Source organism: Coturnix japonica, chromosome 6 (genome assembly GCF_001577835.2).
Source record: "Coturnix japonica isolate 7356 chromosome 6, Coturnix japonica 2.1, whole genome shotgun sequence".
Classification (NCBI taxonomy): domain Eukaryota; kingdom Metazoa; phylum Chordata; class Aves; order Galliformes; family Phasianidae; genus Coturnix; species Coturnix japonica.
In genome coordinates, this window is record NC_029521.1 from 7,380,644 (window position 1) to 7,401,751 (window position 21,108).

General features: G+C 42.5%; 1 protein-coding gene and 1 long non-coding RNA gene across 3 annotated transcripts in view; one reads left to right on the top strand and one right to left on the bottom strand.

Moving 5' to 3' along the window:
- Window positions 1–894: 894 nt before the first annotated feature.
- On the bottom strand, window positions 895–4,204 carry LOC116653608. The gene is made up of 2 exons (XR_004307765.1): window positions 3,886–4,204; window positions 895–1,161 (listed from the first exon to the last, which is right to left on the bottom strand). It is a non-coding gene; the product is annotated as an uncharacterized LOC116653608 (long non-coding RNA).
- A 37-nt stretch (window positions 4,205–4,241) lies between these two features.
- REEP3 (receptor accessory protein 3) overlaps window positions 4,242–21,108 on the top strand; it is a 36,703-nt gene continuing 19,836 nt past the window's right edge. The window contains exons 1-2 of one of the 2 annotated variants that reach the window (XM_015866223.2): window positions 4,242–4,367; window positions 19,696–19,768. In XM_015866223.2, coding sequence (XP_015721709.1) covers window positions 4,336–4,367; window positions 19,696–19,768 — 105 coding nt within the window. In that variant the 5' untranslated portion in view covers window positions 4,242–4,335. Of the gene's footprint in view, window positions 4,368–7,829; window positions 8,079–19,695; window positions 19,769–21,108 lie in introns of those variants that run through there. The other variant, XM_015866224.1, reaches the window with a different exon arrangement.

Consider the following 21,108-nt stretch of genomic DNA (forward strand, 5'->3'; position numbering starts at 1 on the left):
AAAAAATCTCCACCAGATTGCTATAATCATTACATTTGATGCATCACAATGAGCAATGGGATATAGCTGAAATGATACTACCTAGACCAAAGCTACATTCTGCCTTCCTGTTTATGTCTCAATACACAGAGAGGGTGGATCATCAGATACCGGCGTGTGTGTCTCTTTATTGGGAATGGATTTGTTTTCATGAGAGAGGCATATATTTACTGCAACATTCAGCTGCAGCTTTTGAACAATTTAGCATCTTTAATGTCACTCTACATTGAAACAGGGAAAATAGTTTATACGAATCTGTCTTGTGGACTCCCTATTGAGATGCACTTAAGCATAACTCTGGAGTGTGGTTACACTTATCGAACTGGTAATGCTTGCAGGTCTGTGTGCAGTACACGTCAAAACCCATTCTAACTGTAGCTGATTAATACCGGAGACGGGGATTGATAGGTATAGCAGCACTCTTTGATTTGTAAAGAGTCTCTCTCAGATACTCTCAACAGTTTGGAAATTAGCTCCTCCCTGTTGCCTCTCCTTGCCCTTCCAGGGCTGCATCTCATATGTTTCAAACTCCAAATGGAAGCAATAAGGTAAAACGGACAAATGACTGCTGCCAGAAATACAAATCTCTAAAGGAACTGTTCTGAACTTTCCCCTTCCTTTTCAGATCACATTTCCCTAAAGAAAAAAAAAAAAAAAGAGAGAGAGAGAGATTCTAAGGGGTGCTTTCCTGCTCTTCTGTTTCTGCTACAAAACAAGGTACTGGAGGCATTTAATTCATTGCAACCTCCTTAGCAATTAGTCTTCAAAAACTGATACAATTAATCAGCAGTTGTACAACAGACCTTTCAGCAGCACAGTAAATTCTTAGTTGAAAAGAAACGTAAGCATAGAAAATCTAATATTTGCACTTTTTATCAGATAATATTCTAACTGAATTGCCAGATGATGTTCTATTGTTCTGCAATCAAAGCAGAACATTGTGCTGAAATGATGGAAATGCTTTGGCTTTTCATTGACTGAAGAGCTGTTTTGGTCAATGAAGGGTGTTAGACATCCCTCTGTAGTCTTGGGGGGCACAGAAATCTCTCATCCTGTTCTTTGTATCATTCCATCTTACAATCTTGTTATTTGAACTTTCAAGTTTTGTATTTGCAGGTGCATCTGCAGAATTCAGGAGGAGAATCTTATTAATGAATATAGAAGCAAGTAAAAGGAATATCAGGTAGTGAAAGTTAGCTAACCTTTACTATTAGTCTCATACATGGGAAAATGCATGACTAGTTAAATATCTGAGAAGCATAAACTACAAATTTTAACAGTGTTTTCATTATTAGTAAGTTTTAAAAGCAATATCAACTTAGGGTAATGTAAGAAAAAATCATCTGTACATCCACTCTGTATTTTGTTGTATCATCTGATCCGTATTCTGGCTCCAAAACAGCAAACATCTCTGCTATGATTCAATAACTGGGGCAATGGCTTGTTGGGTTTGTTTGCTTGTTGGGGCCCCAACTGAAAACCTCAAATTGTCCTGTATCTGATATGTATTTAGAATTTGCTCCCGTCAAACAACACAAGTAAAAAACAGCAAGGCAATTAACATACGAATGTTTTGGGAGCAGCGGTGGAAGCCGTGCTCTCTGCAGGGAGTTCATCCTCACAGCAAGGGGACAGAACCCAAAAACTCTATAGTCCAAAAACCAGTTTGTGTCTTCCTAAACATTGCTCAATTCCTGTTTTCACAGCTGCCACATAGGAAAAGAATGTTTATTTGCCTCTAAAGGAGGTAAAAGTTAAACATTAATGTTTGTATGCCTACGTTCTATTACACAAAAGTAGTTTGAAGAAAATGGAGGGCTGCTGATCTTCACCAGAGATTTTCTAAATCCTGTTAAAACCATTTAAAGTGACTTCTAGATACATTACGTGGCTTTTGTGCAGGACTTAAAAATATCCTATAGGTAGCTGTAAGTCTTCCTTACATAAAAATAGATGTATGGGTAAGACATATCCCAGGTCTGAATAAGTACATGGTATGGATTTAATTGCTGCACCACTCCCTGTGTTTCTGCAGTTCAAGGGAATGGATTCTCATTCCATACAAGCTACAAAACAAGGAAGTCCATGTGGCATCCTGATGTCTGTCTCCTGGGGATCGGGCCAACATTTGTTGGGTTTATTGCACTGAATTCAGTCTCAAAATGTTCTGTGAAACAAAGCAACCTCCTTAGGAAGATGAATTCCTGTTAGGATCCATCTGCCTTTATCTTTGAAAAAATAAATTAAAAAAATTGCCTCTTTAAATGTAAATGCAGCTTTTCACCAGAGACAGTATTGCCATGGCAACAAACACAAGAAAAATAAATGTCTTCGCTCAAAATAAAGACTGGTTTTCTCTCAAACATACCTTATACAAAATAGAATACGCAGCTATGGATTTGATGCATACAATTCTCTTGGACCATAAGAAAGAGTATCACTCTCTTCCTAGAAAGACTCTCTGAGATGACTGAACACATAATTGCTTATAGAAATCTACTATATGGTTCTTTCATAGGATCCAAAGTAGAGCTCTCATCTCACAGTTTGCTCTAGATGGTTTGGAATGCTACAGACTCCAGTGCAGTGTTATGCAGGCAGCAGGATCCGCCTCTGCAGAAGAGTTTACAGAACTGGAGTCTAAAATGTAATCTCTCTGAGCTAATTCATATTTCAAATCCTTTGCTGTTCAAGGTTGTTTTATTCAGCCCAACGCTAGAGAGGACTTTATTCAAGGGAAATATAGCGGTTCAGATTTCTGCTTTCACTGAATGCAATAAAGAATACGTTCAGGGTAAGCCTGTTTTTAGAATAAGGATATTGAGCAGAATACTCTAATTTTACCACAAATTCCTCTCTACCATTTTCTGCACCTGGTCCCCTCTGTAGAGGTCAATTAAGGAGACAACCCAGGTGGCCAACATCATTATTTTCAAGACCTCAATACCTGCACAGAAAGAGTAAAATTTGTTTTTATGTTGTTGTTTCAATGTCACAGTCTACGACTACAGCAGAAGTTTTCAAAGACCGTAATTGTTGAACCATTTCACGTATTTCCCCACTTCTTCCTTTCATAAATCACTTTCAGCCATTTGACCACGTGAATTGTGTTTGAAGGCTGCAGAGGAGTGAAAATGCCTTTGTTTGGACTTCACTGGTGCGAGCACTTGAGGAATTCCAGCACGTGCCCATGGAACTGAAAGCGTCTTGTGCAGACATGGAACCTCTGATCTGAATAAGCCAACAGTGTATGGAGTGTAAGCCATTCCTACTCCATGTATGGTAGGAAAACTGTATTATCTCTGCAGATATAGAGCTGCTGTACCATGAAGTGCCCAGCTTCACCCACATGTCCCTGACAGGTGAGACCTGCCAGCCCTCAATCTCAGCAAGGTGTCTGGGCTGGGTCATCCTGCCTCACAGTGACAAGGGAAAGAACTGGGCGCACAGACACCAATCCTTCCCAGATGTGCCCTCCCATAGCTTTGGATCAGGTGCAGGCAGCAGTCTGTGCACCCCACATAAGTACATGTCCTTACACAGCCCTTGGAACTGGTTATTTCTATGCTGATATTGATAACCATGGAAGCTGGCAGGCTCACGATGCAGCTCAGCCATGTGCTGGCACACACAGCAGTGTCCCTGTGTCCAGAGCTGCTCTGCAGAGGCCTGGCCTGAGGAGCTGCACCCTGATCCGGGCCACAGCGAGGGAACATGAAGGAAAGTGTGGATACAGGTGGGCAGCTCGGCCTGCCCTGTACCAAGCGGTCCCTGCGCTTCAAGGAAGAGATGAGAAGTGCAGAAAGGGGCCGTGTTACACTCCTCCCTGATCAAACTAAATGGTACCTGCTTCTATCTCCTCGTGCATCAGCGTGACGACTGTTGGGCACAGGGTGTCTTCGTTTTTCGGTCTAAAGATAGGCGGCACTTCACGGCCGCGCTCACAGGGCGGGTGACTAATCCAGGCGCATCAGGCAGGGACAGGACGTTACCGCACCAAGCTCGGGGGCTGTGGGCAGGAGGACAGCCCGGCTCCTACAGGGGGCTGGAGGGCAGCGGCAGGCCGGGCATGAGGCCGGGCATGAGGCCGGGCAGGAGCCGTCACGTTTCCCCTCAGCGCGACCCTGGGGCCGAGCTCGGGCTGCGGGAAACACCTCAGCGCTCAGCCGTCACAGTGCGCATGCGCGGCGCCGCCGGGCTGTGGCGGCGGGCGGGGAGTGTCGCGCAGGGCGGGGCGGCGCGCGGCCATTCGGGCCCGGCTCGCCGAGGGGACGCGCCGCCGCCGCGGCCGCCGCGATGGTGTCGTGGATGATCTCGCGGGCCGTCGTGTGAGTGCCGGGAGCGGGCGGCGCCGCGTACATCCGTCCCGGTCCGGGGCTTCCCACGGAGGGGGCGGTGGGAGGGAGGCGGGCTTCGTCGGCCCCCGGGCGCTGCCGTTGGGCCCCCGAGCGGGGGCGGCCGCCGAGCGCGGCCCCGGCGCTGAGGGCGCAGGTGTGGCGGGGCCGTGCGGGGCAGCCGCGGATCCGCGTGTTCCGCCGGCTCGGGAGGGCTGCGCCGATCCCCTCTGCATAACGCAACGCGGAGCGCTGCTCCTGCCCGCGGCCCTGCGCGGGGTGAGGTGCGGGCCGCCCCCTCGGGCCGGGAGCGGTCGGTTGTCGCGGTGAGCGCTGCTAGTAAATGAGTGCTAATGAAGCTGTAAAGGCAGGTCGGTAACTGTCAGCAGCGTGTGGCGGCTCTGTCTGTGCCGGCCCGGTTCTTGCTGCGTTGCTCGAGTTGAGATTATGCTGCGTGTGACTTCTTGCCAAGCTAATGAGGTGATCCTGTGCACAGAGCAGTGCTGCGAGTGCCTGAGTGAGTGCCAAGAGCAGCAGGAGTGTGTAACCCGGTACAGGGGGCAATAAACAGGATTTCCTCGTTTTGTTGGTGACAAGCATCTCTCTGAAGCCGTCTGGTGTCATTTCAGATCAAGCCTTGATTTGCTGTCAGGATGTCTTTTCGTGCAAAGTACGTTTGTTGCTGTGGTCTCAGCACTACACAAGTAACAGTCTCTCATCTGTCCTCTGTCCTTCTGCCCTTTATGAGACCTGTCAGATGGCTGAAATGGCTAAAAAGAGCCGTGTGTCTCAGGGCTGGTAAGGAACGATGTTGGCTGTGGGAAGAATTGCTGCCATTCTGTCAGCATGGTCTTCCCATGGGCAGTAGTGGGAAGATCCATGCCCATACTTTCTGTAAGTCAAACTAGCTGCTGAACCTGTTTCTGCTTGGTTATATGGAAACACCAACCAGAGGATTTTGCCTTTAACAGTGTTTTAAACTGCGCTGGCTGTAAAGGAAATAACAGCAGCGCTGGGCAACTCTGTTTCCAACGGGGAGGTTCTTGTTAAGTTGCTTGTAGTGGCTCCCTCTCCCCTCCCCTTTGAAATTAGCTACCAAGCAGTGTACTTGCATTTTTGAGGATTAAGTCCTTTGTGGGTCTGACCAGTATCACAGGCATTTAAGGTGATAGCTGCTCCAGTGCACGGTTCTATTGCAATGAAGGACAGCATGTTACTCAGACTGGTTTTCTGCTTGCTGTTACTGACTCACTTCTGCGTGCTCATTATTTTTGCTAAAAAGAGAGTATTTGATACTATTTATAAATCCTCTTCACCTTCTCGTGCCCTGGTTTCCCAGCTGTGGGACTTAAACCTTGCCAGTGCTTAGCTTCCTGGGTAGGAAGTTCAGTGCATCCAGAAGAGCACTTGTACAGCTTGGAAACTTATTTAACTTTGCTTAATAAAGTAAAATTTGCACAGGTAGGACAGGCGAGAGGTATCATGGAGATAGAGGTGGTGTGACATAAGATGTTTTTAATCAAGTAGTCTTCAAATTGTCTTCCTTGCTCTCTTTTTCTCAATATTCGTTATACTGGCTTCCTCTTCGTGGTCTGTTTTGCTTCCTGATATCTTTCCAGGCTGTTCCAGTGGCTATTTCTCTGACTTGTGCATTGTCAGTTGGTTAGAAGTGTGCTATCTCTTCAGTAAAGCCTGCAACGAAGATGAAAATACTTCTAACCAGCATGTAGATGCTGAGACCTGAGGTTTTCTGCTATTCATTGTCATTTTTGTTTGGTGTCTTTCTTTTGTATATGAGAGCCGTACAGGTTTTGTGCTGCCCATAACAAGTCCAAAAAGCTCTCTTGTCCTCTTTCAGGATGATCTGTTGTCTTCATGAGTGGTTGGAAGGGGCAGCAGTTGCTCTAGCTGCAGTGCAAGTCCTCCTTTACTGGCAGACCTTCTCTTTGTCAAAGTAAAAAAGAAAAAAGCCAGCAAAGTATGCATCTGTAGGTGTGTCACAGTGCCCTCTGAGTTTTCCATACTGAGGACTTGTCCTGACGTGCACCTCCTAAGCAAACCAGCTTCTGGTTCAGTCTGAGAACTTGCAATTTGGAATTCATCAGCTAGAAATAATTTGGTTAAAGCTTGAAGGAACCAGGGAATGGAGGTAGTAAGGAATTAGAATTCTTAATTGCATGTGAATTGTCTAGAAGAGTCATCAGCAGGGAGTGGTTAAAACTCACTGCTTTGTGTTCTTTGGCAAAACTTTGCTTTAATGAAGAGTTCTGCTTTCTTGCTTTAAATACTTCAGCATGCAGGCTTGTGAAATACATTGCACTAGTTGTGTATCTTCCTTTCAGTGGAGAAGTGGAAGACTCGAAGCACATAATTAGAATGCCTTTTCATTTTAAGGTTTATAGGGTGCTGTTAAGAGTAAGTATAGGTTGTTAGTTGTTCCACTCTGGCTATTGCAACAGTTTTAAGAAAGATTACTGCAATATTTTTCCATCTTTGCACTTCCAAAAAGCCAAGAGAAAAGTTTGGAGTCTCAGGGAATTTCTGGAAGTGTTACAGCTTGTCAAGTACTCAGTTTCTAATGGTGGGAATTCTTAACTTTGTGGCTGGCTGTCTTGTTATCTTGTAGCCCTGTCTGACTGATCTGCTTTGATTGCTAGTTCTTCTCGTTTTAGGGTCTGAGCAATTGTGTACACATCAGTTGCTGAGACAGTGTATTTAGTAGTAAACACACTGAGTACGTGTCAGTCACAGCCTGGTATGGATGAGATCAGACTATTCTCTTGTGCCAAGCAAAGATGTTATGCATCCTAAATAAAAAAGGAGATGGCCATTTTGTTCTTGCAATCTGTTAAAGCAGACTGTCTGCTGTAATCTGTTAATTTTTCCCCCCTCCTCATATAAAAATGGAAGTTGCCCCATCTGCGTTGCTTTGCAATGCTCACTCTACCCCTGTATTTAAGCATGTTTTCCTTCCAGTGAAGTTGTTTGAAAGTCTCAGCTGCTGGAATGGTGAGCTGTAGCGGACTGCAGGAGGAGGTGTTTTTCTGAGGTATTTGTAGCTGCTTTTTTTTCTGCCTATTCCCCACTTCCACTTTAGAGCCTTACAAAGAGCACGGGTGTATGAATAACACTTCAGCAAGTGTTCCACAGCTGTGGAATTAGGCTATAGCTGCAGCTATGTGAAGCTGGACAAAGACTGGGGCACATGGGAGCTGACCTGGAGATGGGGAGTAGCGTTACTCTTTCAGTTTTTGCTGCTTTATGCATTAGAACTGTTTGTTTCCTTGCAGTTTCCATGTGAGTGTGTATACTTTGTAAGCCTGGATTATGTCTTGCTCTTGAACTATAAAGGTTTTTATTAAAACCAAGTACAAAAAACCAAAATCTTTTTGTTCTTGTTTGCTAATAAAAACACTGTCTAGTGTCTTGCTTGAAACAGCCATTGTTCATGAGATAGAACTGAGTGTAACGATACTGCCGGCATGGTTTGTGGAAGTAATAGCTATGTGCAGCCCGACCTTCAAGTCAGAATGGCCCTTTGTGGGAGAGTTCCTTCATCTGTAGCCTTCTCTTGTTGTGGCTGGATGCTTCCAGCTGAAGCCTGAAGAATGTTGAATGCTGTCGGACCCAGAATGTGCTTCCATTGTAAAGACCCATAAATCCCAGCTGCACCTGTGGGGGAGAGGAGAAGGATTTGCTGTCATGGTGAGTGAAATGAGTCAATCAATCATCATGTGTCAGTTATCCTTGACACTTGATGCTATCCTTAAACTCTAACCAGCTTCTTGCTGGGAAGGGCCATCCTTTTACCCTTCCCCCATCCTCTGCTTCCCAGAGAGGCCCCAATGTGTGTGGTTGAGGTTGTTTTGTCTGCTGAAGCGTGCTTTCTGTAGAGATCCTTTAGAGAGGGCCATCTTTGCTCAGTTGCCATGTGCTATGTAAATGCCATGTTGAGAATTAAAAGTTGTAGGAAGAAAACAGCACTGGTTTTGTTGTCAGCATATTGCCTGTCGAGTTAAAGCATGCTCTGTATTCACATCCTTCACTTGCATGTTGCTGCTTATTGGTTCTAGTGATGAGTCTAGTTACAGCAGTAGTGGTGCAGCTGTTCTCATTAAACAAGGCCTCCTGATTTTTAAAGGCTCTTAAATTTTGTAATTGGAAGTCTGCAACTATATATACATCAAGGGACTAAGTACGTTGTCCTGTCTATTGAAGGCTTAAAGTCATTTACATAATTGAGCAATGAAATCATTAAAATACTTCCATCCATGGTTCAGCTTTGCAGTTAGGTAATCCATATGTACAGTCAAAAGCATCTGCTCGCTAAGCTTGACTTGCAACACTTATTCTGTGAGCTCCTACAGTGTAGGATGTGACTGGTTCTGACAGAGTTAGAAATGAAATGAGCATGCCCACTGCCTGCCTGACACACCTTTCCTTGTGTCAATGTTTGCTATGCAGTCCAGCTGCTCTTTTCTTGCCCGTGTTTATAGCATTCTGCAGATGCAGAGCATGCGTGATCAGCGCTCGTAGCCCAGGGCGGCCTGGTGAACTGAAGCTCCCTGGAACAGATGGAGCACAACCAGAGGCGTACTGCAGGGTCTGACATTCTGACTTAATTGTCTTGGTGTGCGCTGCGTTACAAAACGTGCTGAAATCCACATCTGTGTTCTATGCATTGTAGATAAAGGAATGCCAAGAACTGCGTGCTCTGGCACAGGAGGACATTGCTAATTAAACAAACAACCTCTACTCTCGCGTGTTCTGCAAACCAGCTTCTGCTTTGTCAGAGCATATCTCAGCGTCTCAAGGTTCAGAGTGGATGTGACTTTGTACTGTAACCAGTCATTGGTTATTTTGTATGTAGAGCCCTGTCCTGATAGGTGCCTATAAGGACATCTCTGGGGGAAGTGCAGTCTGGAATCCTGGTATCTAAATAAAGTAAAAACTGCTTTGACTTGGTGCTTTTAACCTTTGTGAGAAAATCTTTTGGGGGGTGGAGGGGAAGGGGGGGAAGTAAAAACCATGACTTGCAGAAATCTCTCTCCTGGTCTTTAATGTGCAAATCAACTTTTTCTGGGATTATTGGTCCTTTTTTTTCTGGTTTTGAACCTTCAAAACATCCACTATTGCATGGGAGTACCTTCTGTAGCCCATCTAGGTACTTAGAGAACAAAAAGAAGAATATATGATCTCTGCATTCTGGATCTCTCACACCTTAAAGGCATGCTGGTTAGACTGTAGTAATTGACTGCAGGAAAATGAGGTGAGTTATACAGGGATGTAGGGTAGGAAAGATTGACTGTTGTGCTTTTACTGACCAGTGTGGCTTTAAACATGGTAGCCAATGTGCCGAGATGCTTTAACACAACAGTTGTAACTCCCCGTAGAGGTCAGCTGCATCCTGAGCCCCTGCAGATAGTTCCTACTGTAGTTTGTTACTGACAGAATAATGGGGTGTGACTTAGTTTCCTGGGTGCTCTGTGGCCACTCTGCAAACACTGACGTGCAGGTAGGTTTACTTAAAAGAATGTTTTCCCTGTGTTATCATCTTGATAATATTGTTCAGTGTCCCAAACTGGTGGAACTTGTATCTGATGTTCCAAACCAACACAGTGCAGCCTCTTTCAGAAGCCTTTAACTCGGTGTAAAAAAGCAAGGATCCAAAAAAACATTTCCTGAAGTGAGAAGTCTGACAGTGTTTTGCTTTCTTTTGCTAATAAAGCTGTTGGGACTTACACTGCTGGAAGGGGAACACTGGAAAACAGTCTGTCCTTGTGCCTTGCAGCTGCAGTCTGGTTTTGTTATTTCCTCTTCCTGACTCCCTTCTTAATGCATTGATCAAAAGCACGGAAAGGGGAACAAGGAAAGTACTCTCTTGCTTAGGGAGATCTTGATTGGTTTTGGTAATATCAAATTCCCTTTAGCTCTAATTGTAAAAGAAAAAAAGAGTTATTTGTTATTATGCTGGTATTACTCACCTTTATCTGCTAATGTTCTCTCTCCATACTAGGGCTCTGTTCTGGAACACGTGGTTTCCCTTATGTCTAAAAGCACGCTTAGTGCTCCTCAAATTAAGCATATTTACCAGTAAGTTGCTTTAGAAGCCGTGGATGGAGCTGATCTATTCACATCTTTCAGCGGTGAACAGCTGAAGGTTCATGTAGAATACAGAATGTCCACAGAAACGTCAAACGTATTCTTTTTAGTGTCTGCTTTAGCTGTCACTAGCTTGCTGTAGATGCAGTTTAAATAGTGCTGGTTTCGCAATTCAACATTAGAATTATCACTGGAAGCTGTTTCTCAATAATAATAATAATAGCCTTGAAGATCTGGGACTTGCCCCAGCAGCACCTTGTGTTCATGTGTGTGCACGTGTGGTTGGGCAGCAGCCTCTTCCACCCTCTCTGTCCTCTCCTGCTTTATTGAATGAACCTCTGGAGAATGAGATTCAGAAGGGAGGGAAGTTGTTTCTCAGCATGGCATTTCTGATGTTAAGTTACTAATGGGGCTGCAGTTTGTTAGAGATTCGGCATGTTGTCAGTTCTTGACTTGGTGTCTAGCACTGCACCCAGAGTTTTTCTTAGCACAAGCTGTAATTGAGGAAATGTGTGTACTGTGGAATGACAAGCCCAGATGTTATCCCAGTGGTATCTGCCAAATACAAATTTCATGAAGAAGCCATTTTCCTATGTACAATGGAAAATGTTTTGGTTTTATTAATGCTCTAAGAGGCTTTAGAAATGCCATTTTGGCTCTTTATCATTAGCAGAGCTGTTTGGAAATCAGAAACCTTTAGGCAGAAATTGAGATGTAAATAGCTTGTGATGATCAAAAGCGAACAACAGTCGCGTGAGGAAGAAATAAGGCTTGTTGTATTTCAGCTGGTGTTGTGTGGCTGCGTCACTTTTCTTTGCTAAAATACATTTGTCTTTTTTTTAGGGTTTTCTTTGTAGAAGCTTGACCTTGAGGCTGTTCTGAATCAGCCCCCCTAGGTTATAAGATGTACAATGATTAAATTGGAGCTTTCTGAGCCTTCGGGTTATGAACTGTGCTTTCCTATTTAAAGCCAAGCAAGCAGACTCAGTATGGCAACATGGCTGTGCGGTTTGTCTTTGATTTCTATATGGCTTAAGAATGAAATGTGGTTTATCTTGGAAAAAGCAGAAGGAATTCTTAGTTGGGACCACTCCTATTGTAAACGTTAGCTTCCTATAACTGGTAATTCTGATGTTGGTTGTGCTCCAAAAATGCTGAGAGAAGACATTCCACTGCGGCATTCTGCTGCACCAGCTGTGGCTGACGGTGCAATTCCAAAAGCAGTGAGATACTCCAAAGTTTCTAGCTGACCAATATCAAGTGGAAAGCGAAGTTGTTTTGTTGTTGTTTTTATCTCTGTGTCATTCAGTGTTGCTGGAGGGGTTGTGCCTACACTGTAGGTGATGTTGAGGCAGAGGCCAGGAGGGCAAAACTCCAGTGTGATGGGTAACTTTAAAGCCACTTTACAAAGCTGAAGAAAGCTTTAGATTCCACAGATGGTGATAATGAACATGACTCCAGGAAGATATTGAATGTTTTTCCTCTAGTATCAGCAATAGTAGAGCTACTAGGTTGCTGGACTTCCATAGTTCATGTTGGATGTTAAATTACGTTTTTCCTTATGCAGCTCCTGAGGTGATGGATAAAACATGCTTGAACACTTTGGTACAGAGAATTTCTGCTCATCTTGTGCATCTGAGACGTGAACGCACGCACTATGTAATATTGCACAGGATTCTGTGATGACTTCCACAGCTTGATCCTGAAGATAGCATAGCGTGGGGGAAATAGGCCCAAGTTAAAGCTTTAAAAACAACTCCAGATGGCAAAAAATTCCTTTCTCCCAGCACTCAGGAAGGATTACTGCCACAGAATAGTGAATTATCTTGCTTTGGATCTGAAATATGTTATAGGGTGAGGCTGCTTTAAATGTCCAATAGAGTTGCTGTAATGATAATGTTGTTTGTTTTTTTATTTAATTGCTTTGTTTTGTTCTTCTCAAGTTTTCTGGTGTTTGTGTTTTTTCACAGCATTTGCTTTTGTTTCTGTCAACTGAAGAACTTTGTTCCTTGCCTTAGCATTGCTCTGTTCAGCTGCAGTGTCTCACTGTGTCACTTACCATTTTGTACTGGCTGGAAGAACATCTTCATTATGCAAACCTGAATGTTATCTGATCGTTTTGCCGGCATGAGGATCTTTGAGATCTCTAAGATCTTAAATTTAAGAGCATCAAATGTGTTTAAAAACCTGCAGTTGGCAGTGCTGAGGTGATAGTGTTTGTTTTATTCTTCTGACACTTGCCTCTCCACTGTTTGTACGTGTTTCAGAAACTTCTGTAGCATGAAACCTCTGAAAAGAAATGGCCACTGACTTGATGTGAGTTGGTTCAAGTTACTATAATGAACAATTTTTCAGTGTGCAAATAAAATTGAAGTGGAAGGTGTTTGCAAGGTCTGGCCTTAATATAATGGACTTAATGTTGCTACACATAAATTAAGGCCTACTCAAATTGTAGAAGCCTTGAATAATATTTTGAAGGCACTGAGTAAAGCCAATATTAGCGAGAAGGTGTATGGGAGAGTCAGGCAGTTGTTCTTGGCTTCAGACTAACAGAGCCAACAAGTTAAGTGTTGAAAGCATATATAATTTAAAATTTCTCAATTAAAATTGAATGCCTCATCCTAGGATTTGTGTTATTTGTGCTGCTTTTGTTCAACACTTTATCTGCATGAAAGCAGTGATGTTTTAGGAGCTTCTGAGAAGTATCCCAAATTGACAGGATCACGTAGCTCATGAAAACAGTGTGATCCTCCAATGGTAGTAAATGTGAAGAGCTGTTTTAGAAGTGAGTGAGCTTGTTAACTTGTTTGTTTGTCAACTTTGTCATGATGATATAAACTCTTTTAAAATATACCCTTGTAGGTTAGATCTTAAGCTGCATGGCTGTTTCTTTGTACATCTGTATAGGCATCAGCTTTCCTCACTGAACCTCAAAATATTTATAATCTCAGTTGTTTTCTTGCTCGTCTGCTCTGTGGAATAAGCTGATTGATGCATGTGGTGAATGTAGAAAATAGTTGTTGAAAACTTGAGTGAGTTTGATATTTGTTTTTTCCTTTTTCCCAAAAAAAAACAAACAACAAGAAAACCCAACAAAAATGAAGCAGGTCAGCCGGTCTCTTCTAATTGACACCTTCAATCCAGCCATCAGCCCTTGCTGATCATGAAAAGAAAAGCACAGTTTGGTTGAAGGACATCTTCTATTTTGACCAAAGTCATTCTGGGTTCTCAAGGGTTGAATGAGAAGTAGGTGTAACCATTGATCATTGTTGGTTAGTTCTCAATGTTCAGTCCTGTTCCTGAATGATGCCGCAGGTGGCTGCTCAGAGACCATGAATACTTGACTTGCAGTGGCAAACAGTCATAGAAATGAGAGAGTTCAGAGAGAATTAAGGTAGATATGAGGGAAGATAGCTTATCTGAAGCTTGAGTAAGTGTGAACAACTTTGGGAATTGGTACTTTTCCAGCAGGGATAAAATTCTGCTCTTGAATGGAGAGTTAGGTGAAAGATCTAAATTGATAAAGATTACTTTGTGTTGAAGGCCTTCAGTTTTTTATCTTTCTCTTGTGGAGATGCTAGAGCTGAATTATGTGGCAGTGTTAGAAGAATCTTGTTTCGGTTGCTTGGAAGCTATGAGATCACCTGCTGACTGTTGTGTATACTTGGCTGACTTTAGTATGTAAACAGGAAGCAGTGCAGGGACACTCAGGACACTATAATAGTAGAAGTCAGGCACGTGTTGCATCCACTAATAAGTAGGCATGCAGAGAGGTGGCTAAGACTTAGGTAACAATTTCTATTCCTAATGTATTTTTTGTGTGTTTTCCAGTACTAGCTTGTTAGAATGTTCCATACTGCTGGGTTTAGTGGGCTTTTTCACTGTTTTAAAGAACATTTGAGGAGTTTCTTTTCAATAGTGATGGTTTCTCCAGGCTTATACCTGTGACAGGAGGTGAGCTGCTTTGTAGGGTTTACATACAGGTAGCGCCCTTAGAAAAGAGAAATCTTGAGAGTTGTGTTGTACCTGTGGTGATGCAGCTTCTTCGTGTTACAGTGGCCATGATGACAAAAGGTAAAACATGACATGATGGTAAAAGAGTGTAGCTTTGCTTTGGGAGTTAGTACAGTGTTCATACCTCCCAAGGGCCTGAAGAGAAGGCTGATACAATGAATATACAGCATGTTTCTTGCTGAGAGTGGGACTCAGGGTGCGTTGCTGGCTGGCTGAACAGGCCCAGTAGGCTGCAAGCTGTATGTAGGCTGAGCTGGAAATTCATAGTTGATTCACCCTGAAGGACGTAGCTTATCTAACATGTGGGTATTGAGTTAACTGTTGATTAAGACTTCTGATCGTATATTTTTATCTGGAGCTTTGTAGTAGCAAATAAAATAAGTAACAACCTAAGGCAACCTGGAAAATACTGTGAGGGTCTCTAGTGCTTTCAGCTATGGGAGTTCTTAAAGGAATGTATTAGAATGATATTTAATGGTGGCATAGAAGGGCAAGTCTTCATTCCAGACTTGAGAAGATGTTTCACTGCATAACAAGCAGGTTAATTAAAGATAACAGTGCTTTATTGGCATGTAAGTCTTGTTTGCTCTGAGAGAAACCTGGCAAGCTTATGCAGATAGGCAATCGATCTTACTGCTGTATCTTGGCCATGAGTAAAACTTCAGTACAGAACATCCCTTATGGGAGATGATTTTTTCTAATATATATTTATGCTTTGTCTCCTTTTAGGCTTCTTGCAATGATTATTATACATAGGCTTATACTTGCATGAGGACAGGGAGGAAGTTGGGGAAAAACAGCAAAAGTAGGACACAACTTGGTAGGAAGTTCAGTTTATCCTTATGCTCTCCTCTTCATTTTTGTCTAATGCTGTTTTTTGTAATTACTTGGATGCAAGTTCTTTAAATGTATTTTGTTATGGTTAGTGTTGCATATCTGAATATTAACTGGTAGCAAAGTGTGGCTCTCAAAGTGTGTTGAGAGAGAGAAGGTCTTGGTTTAGTGCAGTGCCTTTCAAAAGCACTCAGGATGAAAATGTTGGGCTGAGCTTTTGTTTGTGTGAGCACATAAAAAGCAAAGGTTGCAGCTGGCTTAGTGTGGGACTTGGTACCAAGATGTAATCCTTAAGGTGGGTCGTGCCAGCAAGGCATGACTCGGACTTTCTTTTTAATTGTAGCTTTTTTTCCCCTTAATAGGGTTCTTACAAGTACTCACTATGCTTTATGTTGATTGCAAGTATACCATACAGATGTTTAACAGTTAAAACTTATTTCATAGTTTATCATATTTTATGCATCACAGCCCCCTCCTCCCCCCAAAAATGAGTCCTTTTTACGAATAGCGTGTATTCTGAGCAAGTGAGTTACTGCTTTTCCAATGTGTGCTGATCAAAACCCTGGAGATATTTGTTAGTGGGTATGACCATATATTTCTTTTTAAGTCCAAGACCAGCCAGCCAACTCCAGTACCATTCTTCAGAATAAATTTCATTCTGTTTAGATTCCACTAGCAAGCTGCTCTTTCAGAAGGCATCTTGCTTAAGCTAAACTGTCTAAACAAGGCCTTGAACTGTAATTGTACGTAGCACATACTATATACAAGTTTATGCACAGATGTTGCAGTGTAGTTGAGGCTTTGATAACACCCACCCACCTACCCAGGAGTCATCCGTGTTACCTCTAGCACATATTTCCATGTATTACCTGCTCTTGCTAAGCATGTCCGTGAAGGGAATGGAAGATGCTCCTGTCATAAATCATAGTGAAAGACCCCTGTTGGGAAGGGAAACTGGATGGGGTCAGCAAAGTAAGGGAGGGTGTCAGGTATTCCTATTCACTCCCATGATTTTGTGCAGACAGGGTAGATTTGTTTCTTTGTTCTCCAACCTGTCAAATGCTGTCAGTGATTCCTCAGGATGTTGGTGCATATTAGTAATGTAAATGGACACATTAACGAATGTTTGGTTCCCTGTCAGTCTGTGCCAAGACTGTCAGCCTGTCAGTGGGTGGGGAAATCACCCTCATCTGTTATCGAACTTGTTAGGGCAAGCATAGTAAATGACATTGTCCCCAAAGTATCTTAGATTGACTGAGTGTCCTGAACAGCTTGTACTATCAGGGAATACTTGTGGCCCTTGTCTCTGCATTTCAGAGAAACAAAAGAATAAAATTCCAGACACCCTCCAGCGCTTCTGGCAACCCTTTGGCAATGCCAGCAGACTGAGGTTGTAAATATGCTGTTGGTTTAATGGCTTCATATTTTGGGAGTGTTGACACAAGCTGTACTTCTGAGAAACTTATACGACACTATGAAAGTCTTTAAATAGAGAATATGTCTAAAATAGTTATTTATATTATGTATAAACTTGAAAACATGAGTGTTGTTTACCTGTCTGAATGTGTTCTGTGGCCAACATCTCATTAATTGGTTGGATGTGAGCTCTGCTGCTTCACTTCAGAAATTACTGAAGAAATTACTTCAATTCAGAAATAGTTGTGTGTGATAATGTTATTTGAAGTGTAGGACTGTTGATTATGTGATAACACAGATAATGTGTGTTTTAATAGCTATATCGATACACAAATGCACTGTTCTGTGGTTTCATAAGAAACACTTCTCTTGGAGTGAGCACAATGTCCATGGAGGAGGTGGCTGTACCGAAGGAGTGCTGCACGAGCTGTTGAGTGCAGCTGGGAAACAGCAATAGCTTGGTGTATGGCTGGCAGAGAAATCACGCTGGTAAGCAGGATTATACCTCTAGATCTACTGGAGAAATAAAGCAAATGATATCACGCTCGGCTGAAATCTGTTTCCATCTGTGGAAGCTGGCTTTATTCTTGTCTGCTACATTAGTGCAGCGTGCTAATGTACGCTGTGAAGTATAAAGTAGGCTTTAAAAATAACACTCAAGCTTTTATGTTTGAAAAGCTTTGGGCTAGTGGGTACATCCTTCAAATGCATTGTGTGCTTACTGTAAAAATAGCAGCAGAAGAATGTGCTTGTAATGTGTGACAGTAGGTACTGCTAACAACCTGGAGATGCTGGGGGTATTGGTGTGAACAGACAATGCTCTGCTGTTGTAGCTTTGTCAGTAGTGTGGATTGCACCCAGGCTCCCTGCTGCCGTGCTGCAGGTTGCTGCCTTCAGTCAACTGCAGTGAGCAGCCTTACTGTTAACTCTGCACTAATCTGTGATTTATACATTGAGGGCAAAACTGAATTTGCTGCAATACAGATCTGCCAACTGGGGAAAAGCCTTTGTCACGTCTGTGTTGTGTTGGGAGCCGTTCTGTTTCTCACTTGAGGTGTTCTGTAGCTGAGCTTTGTGATCTCCTTGCTGCTACTTCAGGAGCAGTTGTTCTCAAAGCAGTGCTCTCCAAAAGAGATCCCATTACATCAGATGATCTAGCAAACTTTCAAGGATGTTACAAATGGAATAAATTGCTGTTGGAATTTGAAATTAAAACTTAGCTTTTAAAATAATAGCAGTGTTACCTGACAGTAGATTGAGTGGAAAACTGCACACTAGAGTTCTATTCAGTAAAAGATGGAGTCTGTTTGTTTCTCTTTTGTGTGCTTCACAGGAAGAAACTGGCATGTGCAGTCTGCAAACAGCTGTATAAATAACTTTGGACTGTTTTGGACAATTGTGAGGTGTTTGGATGACTGGTAACCACTGGCATGTAATTATGAAGCCACCTGACAGTTAGTTAGCAGTGGTTATGATGTTCATGAACCTCTTTTGTGTCCTTACTATTCAAAGAAATTTCCATGCTTATAAAGTCTCTGTTACATTATTAGATTAATGAGGCTTTCCTTTATCTCTGGTGCTTAATGGTTCTAGTTTTTGCCTGAAGGAACAGGAAAGGTGAGCACCATTAGAGCTGATGGGTTGCTGGATTTGGGTATTCCACAGGGACAAAGAAGAGAGGAAGAGCTTTCCTCTGCAGGAGTTCATCTGGTCTAGTATTCCTTCTGCTTCCATGTCTTGTGTTGTTGGAGTGAAGATTTTTTGGACCGGTGTTGTCATGATCTTCTCTTAGTCAAGAGGAATAAGAACGTTTAGGGTGTTCTGACCCTGTATCAAATGTGTCAAACTCTCAACTGTACACGGGTGCCTTGTTTACTGGGAAAGCTGTGTCAGTCTTTGATGTTATGGTGCTGCAGAAGGTGAAGGCTCTGGGACCTTTTCCATTTAAAAACAAACAAACTTTGCTACTTTTTGTTTTGTACTTCCAGTAGTGCCAGTTACTTAAATCTGCAAAGCATTTACATTTTAGTTGATTATTTACTTTGGTAAATGTTGACCATTTGAGTGTAAAACGTACATCACTCAGATGGGCCCTTTAAAATACCACGTGATGCATCTTTCTTTGTGTGGCAGTAGAAAGTTCTGAGCTTGCTTAGGAGATCACTGGGTATCCCCAGGAAGGTGAATTTCTCCCACTTGTAACCATCTGAAGCAACTGGTAGGCAGTGTTGTAGTGGTGTGGACAGACTTTTCTGTAGCTGCTGCTTTAGGCCATTGGCACTAAGGGTGGGCAGATGCCCGGCTTTGCACAGGGTGATAAGTGGGAGAAGGAAAGCATGGAGCTCTTTCCTCTTTCAAGGAGATGGCAACTACTGCTGTTCAATGAATCATAAAGAGCATTTCATCCAGTTTGTGGGCAGTATTTTTAGTAAAGCTGCCGTGTAATAAAAGACTTCTGTTACAGCAGGTCTTCTGATCCTGCTCTCACTGTGGATTGGGTGGCACCCTCTCACTCTGCCCTTTGCACTTTGAGGAATTTTAGTAGAAACTGGTTGTCTAAGTGAAACTGAATTAATTCCCACTTGCTTGGATGTCCACGTGTTGGTTTTGAGAAGTTCTAGCAAAAGAAACTCAAACAGCAGAACTCATTTTGTTAGAAGTGCTTTTGGAGAAACTCCTGGTCATCTGATAACAGGCAGAAGCACTAACTCTGGCTTATCTCCTAGGGCAGGTCTCACAAAACTGCTGTCTTCAGGCACGCACTTTTCTGTTGATATTGCTTTATTCTTACATATTGCAGGACTCCCTCCGAGCAACCTGTAACACTGATTTTTGTTTCAAACCAGAGAATGGTGTTTTCGTTAGTAAAATAGTTGGGTTACTCTAATGGTGTATTGTTACTGCTTTGCTGTATATTATAAAACTAATTCTGAAAACTCTTCTTATTTCCTGATAGGCTGGTGTTTGGGATGCTGTATCCTGCCTATTATTCATACAAAGCTGTGAAGACAAAAAATGTGAAGGAATATGTAAGTCACGTTGCTTTTAATTGCTTAATTAATTAGATGCCTCTGCTGAGATAAAACAGAGACATTTTCATTATGTAGTGAAATAAATTGTATGGAAGTTTGGTTTGATCGTCTTGGCAGTAGATACAAAACCTGTGTGAATGTAGTGGGAGTGCTGCGTTTTTTCTTTTGAATGATCAATTCTCAAACTCTTCTTATTGGAATGTATCCAACATACTGTGCTGTCTGAAGAACAGGAGGGTTTTAAAACATAAATCTTATGTTAGCTGCATTTCGGTTAAGTACATGAAATAATGCAATTCTGGGCAGGGGGCAGGGGAGGAAGTTTCCAAATTCTGCCAGTGCCTGTGGGTAAGCTGCAACATATTTTCTTCTTGGTGACCATGTCAGTAGTAGCAGTGGTTTAACTGTTGTTGTATGGAGATCAACAGGAGATCAACATGAGAAAAGGGGTAGCACGGGGTAGCACTGGGTAACCACTGCTCTTCAAAGATGAGGACAAATGTAACCAGGGAGGGAGAAGATCTGATTAAGATGCTGGGGAAGAGCGAAGCAAACCAACATAACCCAAACCATTCTATGATTCCATGGTGAAAGACATTTAAGTGGTTAAGAATCCGTTTATGTTTCAAAGTGAACAGTGATGACTTTTGCAAAAATGACATGCTGTTGTGAGAAGCTTTGGTCACTGAGTTACTTGCCTATTTTAAGAGACAGCCAAACTTCATTTTGGCAACTAACCTATTGCACTTCGACTTGGCTCCCGGACTTACAATAGTCAGTGCCATTGGAATTTTAATTTGGCAGTCGTATCTGTGAGTTAATACTGCTGTCTGGGTGTTTAATGGTGCTGCTCTGTACTTTGCTGCAGCATCAAAATGCAGAAGCTGTTGTTCCTCCTTTTGTATGTCTTGCATTTAGCTTGGTTGTGTCATCAAGGCTTCAAAGTGAACCTCATGTTCATACTTTTAATCAGATTGTACGCAGAAGCTACTCCTTATTTGTGCATATAGAGCTAATGCCTGCCAGAGGTAAGCTTCTAGGAGGAAAAAATGTTAAAAGTAAGAGAACTTGCTCTGAATCATGCTTATTTTACTCTGTCAGGGAAGTGTATAATGCAAAGAATATAAATCCAGTTTTCTTCCTTGCTCTCTCAAAAAGCTTCTATAACATTAGCAGAGGATGGCAGTTGCTAGTTCTTATGCAAGAAATCATCTTAAGAAGTGATTAACAGTATGTTTTCTAAGAGATGATGATAAAAAAAAACTATGAAGCTAAGATTCTGACTTGACTGTCCAGTTAGCAGTGACTTTCCTTTTTGGAGATGCATGTCACACAAG